We start from the raw sequence: 6,318 nt of genomic DNA on the forward strand, positions 1-6,318 counted from the left end.
GGTTGGAATGGGATCCATGTTAAGGATTTCCCTCTTGATTTTGCTGTATTTGTGATCATCCAGTGCCCACATAAACTGGTACAATCGGTGTCTTTGAGTGTGTTGATTGTACTTCTCTATGCTCGCCGGAGTATCCATCGGGTTTGGGTCTCTGGTATCGATTGATATCCAGAGATCCTGGAGTTTCTGCCATAGTTGTTCTAGGGTTAAGTCCCCTTGTTTGATACTGTATGCCTGTCTGTGCAGGTCTGATATCTGGAATTGATCGGCGCCGCTTCCATACGTTGTGGCTAGACTATCCCACAAGTCGTAAGCCGTCTCGTATTGGGAAACCTCATTCACGAGGCTGGCGTCGATATTGCTTATGATCCAATTGAAGCAACAATCGTCTCTCTGCTGCCATCGGTTGTAGTCTGGATCTGTCGGAGAGGGAGGGTCTGTAACTCCAGTAATGTGAGATGCCAGACCCTTCCCTCGGATCCCCCGACTCATCAGTTTAGCCCATAACGGATAATTATCTCCGTTGAGCTTCTCGGCTAGACGTACTTCGCCTAGTGATTCGTTTGATGAAGGCTGTGGATTTTGGGTTTTTTGAGACATGCTCAATCTCATAAACTCAGCGAATTGTTCGGCTGAGAGTGTAATTGGTGGGTTATTGGATTCTGACATGGTTCTTTTTTTGGTTGGTGTTTGCAGGTTCAAATGGTCGGGAAAGGTACTTGAGACGGTGATGATATTGCTCTGAGTCTCAAGCCCGAATCGTCCCGCTCTGATACCATCTTATCGATGGTAATCGAGAGAATCGGAATGGCTATGCATATTGAAAGTGCAGAATCTGGAGTGAAGAGTTTGTATTATTTCTTGTGTATGAATTACATCGATTTCTCTCCCTTTAGTAGGGAAGAGTACACTGTATTTTAGGAAAAGAATCAGCCTATTCTAAGGCAATGTACTACAAATTAAATTCATATCAATTACAAATCTTCCTCCTTCAATTATGCCTTTGCTTTGGTAATTCCTCAAGTTTGGTATGTTTAACTGTTTGACAGAATTAATTCAATCAGGTGAGCGAAATAAATTCAACTCAAACCCAAAAGAAGTTACACCTATATCATACTTAGAGAGAGTTTGAATAACAAACATCAAAATCTAATATTATTATTATCACAAATTTAAATGAACATGTTTACTTTATGCAAAATAAATAGAGAGAGAGAGAGAGGAAGGGCATACAAAAATAAATTTAGATGACATTTGTCCACATCATTAACATGTACTGCATCCGTACAACCTGTCATACTTTCAAATTTTATTTCATATAGTAATTCGAGTTTACCAAAGGACTCTTCCTCACTTAGGGGGGATGGGATCCCCTGCTGTGCTCTCCACCACAGCAGGGGCTGCTGCCTCTCCCATCCCAATTTTATATATTAAATTTATTTTTTTTTATAATTCAAATATATTATTAAAAAATTAAGATGGGTGAGGCAGCAGCCCCTGCTGTGGTGGAGAGCACAGCAGGGGATCCCATCCCCACTTAGGGCTGTTCGGTTTGTATCTCATAGTTAAATAGTATGTACTTTATTATGTTTGGTTATGATATTCTGAAAGAAAAAATCAATACTCCCAAATACCAAGAACAAATAATCAATACGGTGTAATATATTACAGAAACAATTACTACATGCATTCAATTTAACGCAAATTGCAAAGCTAATTAGTCAAGGATAAATCCTAAAATCAATTTTGCTAACAATAGTGGTAAATACCTTTAAAATAAAATTATGATCTCCAATGATTGATGACTTGGTCGAGTTTGGTTTTTCCTCCTTGCAAAAGAAAAAGACTTTTACTCTGCAGAGCACGAAAATATGTAATGCAGATCACATATTTATAATTAAAACTTTTAAAAAGATGAACATAATCTGGAAAACTAAAGTATATCTTTTTTTTACTCCACCCGAATTTTAATAAACATAAATATGGAGATAAATATATTTTATACATATATCCTCCAGAATTCCCACAGGAGTATGACGTGCCAATTGCCATCATCCATATCTGCTCTGGATTCCCACGAAACTATGAATTTTCATCATACATATATGATATATGCAGATTAAAATCTTTTATTAATGGAATATATATGGAAGTCATAAAAATCACTTACCTCTTTTAATTTTGATTTATTTCTACTCTCCTACACTGATAATATGATTAAAAAAAGTAGGGCAAATTATAAAATAAATCACGACTCAAATTCTGGAATATCCCACACTTTTTTAAAATCTAAAAATTAAATAATTAAATATGAATATTTAGAAAAAAAACGGAGGGGAAAAGCGCATCCGAAGATTCTGATCTGGGATTATTACAATAAATCATTGAATAAATGAATCAACGTTTAACATTTCAAATCACATATACACACACATGTGAGAGAGTATACAGATTGCTAAAATATACAGCACAAACATGGGCACAACCTCTTTACCTATCACGCGTCCTTAATCTTATGAACAAAAGAATTGATTAGCACTAGACTCGCATCATCCCTGAAAAATCCTCTGCTCACCGAACCCATTTCCCAACAACGAAGCATCGCGAACCAATAATTGAGAATCGCAACAACTCTCGTCCTCAAAGCTCCTCCGCTTTCATAAGCCTCGGGTCTTCAAGAAATAACCGGTTTTTTTCCAGCTTTGCAGCGACGGGTGGGGTTGGCAGCAATCGAAAACATACAACGAACTGAAAATGTTAAAATACGACAGTTTGACCTGTAAAACCATCTTGCAGCTGTAGAGAGCTATCTTTCATCAAGTTTAAGCTCAAGCTCTTGAACCTTTCTCTTGAATACTGTCGCGAGGCCTTTCTCCAGTCTGTCCCTGTTTTCATCATTGCCACAAACTCATCGTAGCTAATTTTCCCGTCCTGCAAGAGCCCCAATTGTGATAATGAGCACTCAGTTACTAATTACCGATATAAAAGAAGATGGCAAGAATTTAGGGTCTTCAACCTTGTCAGTATCGACTTCGCTCATGATGTTGTTAAGTACATCAAGTTCGGGTTCACCTGAATCGTCCACTAAAGCTTCTCGTAGCTCCTCTAGTTCTATGTACCCACTCCCATCTTTGTCGAAGAACGTAAATGCTTTGCGGAAATGCTCATCGTTCTCCATCCTCTGTAGGTGGATTGTAACAGCCACAAATTCTCCATAGTCCAACACACCGTTCCCATCAACATCAGCCTATTAAATTTAGAGACAAGTTCTTGAGTTAGGACACTTGCAAAAATCTGGGTTTTAGGAATAAAGATAAAGATATTGCAAAAATCTGGGTTTTAGGGAGTAATACTTTCTATACCACTAGATAAGAGTGAACTGGGTAATCTTGAACTCACATCTGATTCTAAAAGAAAAAGTTCAACATTGACAAATATTTCTAGTTTTTAACAGTGAGGGGTATTTGATGCTTTCAAGACTGAGATTTGGATACTAACCACATCCATTAGCAGCCTTATCTCAGGATCTGCAAGCTGGGAACCCACTTTCCTCAAACCAGCTTTTAGTTCCTCAAATGTCACCTTCCCATCATCATCAGTATCCATCAATGCAAACATATCTCTAATTATTTCTACCTCTTCAACAGACAAATGTTCCGCGATTACCTACACGGTTGTGTTACGATCAGATGATCATTACCAGAGTGAAGTAACTAAAGATTAAAAAACATGGCAGAGTGTAACTCATGCATCCGTCACTAAGCAACATCAAGTCTCAGTTTTACGTTTATATATGGCTGTAGATAACCAATTATCATTTTCCTAAATTTAGTAGACTGTGCTGAGGAAGAACTTTGTGTTTGCAATATCTAAGTCTACCAATACATAAGGCTAGATGCTTACCCTCAGTGCTTTCTTCTTGAATCTGTTCATTCCAGAAAATTGTTTGAGTCTTGCTCTTACAATATCCCCCAAAGGTACATTTGGAGCCTTTTTCGCATTTTGTATCCATGGATGCTCTGCTCAAAACCACATAGTACATGTTAGAACTGTTGCACAAAAACAAGATGTTGCATAAATTTCATCTCTTGTTTTGCAAGATTAACAAACTATGATATGCTCTGATACTCATTTTTTACTCCAACATACATATTTGCATTAAATTTTATTCTCATATAACAAGATTTCAACCAATTAATAATCCATACTTTCATAGGCTTTTGTGGTTCCTACATTTATAAAAAAACTGCTATAAACAAGTGAGATATGAACAAGTAAACCTTTCCAGGATTTGGTAGAAATTTAGGGTGACTCCAGTATATGTTCACTAGAACAAACAGTTTAGGAGAATGGATAGTGGTTCCGGTTAGGAAGTGCAAGAAGTAGATGCGCAAAAAATGACTTCCTTAGCTCAAAACTTTCAGATTTTTTAGAGTTACTCCTTTTGTTCCACTCAAAGTGACACATTTCTGAAATGAAGCCACCATACTCTCTACTTTATTCTATCTCCTACTTCATTCTCTCTCCACTTAACGAACTAAATAACACTACATAAGACAATGTGTCGTAAAAGAAATGCTTCGCTAAATGAAAATGAGAGAGTACTATTTATTGATTTTGATGTTTTATGGAATAGAATTTAAAAGAATCAGATAACTTTTCTCACTGTCACATCTTTCCTCCTCAGCATGCAAGCTCACAATTATTTGCAATCAAAGTATCCATGAATAACACAAACACTACCTCTCTCACTTTTCTACAAAAGTGTGGTTTGAAAATATTAGACAAACTCACCAAGAACCTGCTCGGCTGTCAAACGCTTTTCGGTGTCTGGCTCCAGCATTTGCCTAACAAGGTTTTTTGCACTTTCAGAAACCTGTGGCCATGGCTCCCTCTTGAAATCAATCACACCTCTCAAAATCGCAAGCGCTACACCTTGCTCGCTTTCTGCATTGAGCAACAAACAGAGCAATATCTCATGTGGTGTCCTGCTTATTGGCTCTAAGATTCGAATCAAAACGAGAAAAGACAATGAAATGAAGAGTATACCTGCCCAAAACGGAGGAACACCACACAATAGAATATACAGAATCACTCCAGCACTCCATATATCAATTTCAGGTCCATAGTTTCGCTTCAATACCTCCGGCGCCATATAATACGGACTTCCCACGATTTCAGAAAACCTTTCACCTGATTACAGAAATAGTGATTTAGCAAAATTTAAGTTCAAACATAAAATTTGAATCCCCTCCATTACGTATCACCAATTTTCAGTTAAGTTTTATCAATCCTCGATTGGAGTTTATTCATCACAATTAGGATTTGATAGCAAACCCACCAGGCTTGAAGAAGACCGACAAGCCGAAATCGATGACTTTGAGAGCCGAATTCTCCTTCTTGTTAGCGAAGAGGAAATTCTCCGGTTTCAAATCCCTATGCATAACGCCGTTCTGGTGGCACATCTGGACGACCTGAACTACGGTCTTGGCGACTGTGGCGGCCGCCCTCTCGCTGTAGTGGCCCCGCGCCACGATCCTGTCGAAGAGCTCGCCGCCCTCGCAGAGCTCCATCACGAGGTGCACAGCCTCGCTGTCCTCGTAGGCGGCGCGCATCTTCACGACGTTGGCGTGCTCCGGCAGGCTGGACATGATCGCCACCTCGCGGCGGACGTCCTCGACGTCGACGGCGGTGCGGAGCTTCTTCTTCGAGATCGACTTGCACGCGAGCGCCTCGCGCGTCTCGCGGTCGGTGCAGAGGTAGGTGACGCCGAACTCGCCACGGCCGAGCTCGCGGCCGAGGACGTACTTGTCGGAGATCCGCGTGCGCGGCATGAAGTCCTTCAGCACGCGGATCGGAGCCGGGGATCGGGAGTAGGGATTGGGGAAGTGCTCGCCGCGGTGGTTTTTGCGGGGTTTTGAATTTGGGGGCTCCGTTTCGGGAGGTCGGATGCACGCGTTGCAATTCCCCATGGAGGAGAGTTTTGAGGTCGAAGAGTTCTGAAGTAATGAGAATTTGCAGCGCCGCCGTCAGTAGTGGTGGTGGTGGTGCCGTGGAAGAAGAAGAAGAATGTAATTTTGGTGGAAAAGTGTTGGTGTTTAAAAAAGGAGTTTTTATAAGAGCATCAACAATATTGGATGAGCCAGCAGAAGAGCGACCAACGAGCCGCTCGTCCATCGCGCTCATCCACTATTGAGACCAGCGTCCCGCTCAGAGTACTATAACATGTACGCTTGGCCCCAGATGGCAGGGATGATGCCCTAAATGGCGGGCATGAGTGCCGGCACGACCCAGATGAGCGGGATGATGCAGGGGCAG

The 6,318-nt window shown here is 40.6% G+C and overlaps 1 protein-coding gene across 1 annotated transcript; it reads right to left on the reverse strand.

The window, feature by feature from the left end:
* Positions 1 to 2,368: 2,368 nt before the first annotated feature.
* LOC121750171 (calcium-dependent protein kinase 10-like) lies at positions 2,369 to 6,085 on the reverse strand. Its single transcript, XM_042144650.1, has 7 exons — positions 5,342 to 6,085; positions 5,050 to 5,193; positions 4,795 to 4,947; positions 3,904 to 4,019; positions 3,499 to 3,666; positions 3,017 to 3,247; positions 2,369 to 2,931 (listed from the first exon to the last, which is right to left on the reverse strand). The coding sequence occupies exons 1-7, from the start codon at positions 5,970 to 5,972 to the stop codon at positions 2,758 to 2,760; spliced, it is 1,617 nt and encodes a 538-aa protein (XP_042000584.1). The 5' UTR covers positions 5,973 to 6,085; the 3' UTR covers positions 2,369 to 2,757.
* Between the last annotated feature and the right edge of the window lie 233 nt (positions 6,086 to 6,318).

This window comes from Salvia splendens, chromosome 10, assembly GCF_004379255.2.
Source record: "Salvia splendens isolate huo1 chromosome 10, SspV2, whole genome shotgun sequence".
Lineage (NCBI taxonomy): Eukaryota > Viridiplantae > Streptophyta > Magnoliopsida > Lamiales > Lamiaceae > Salvia > Salvia splendens.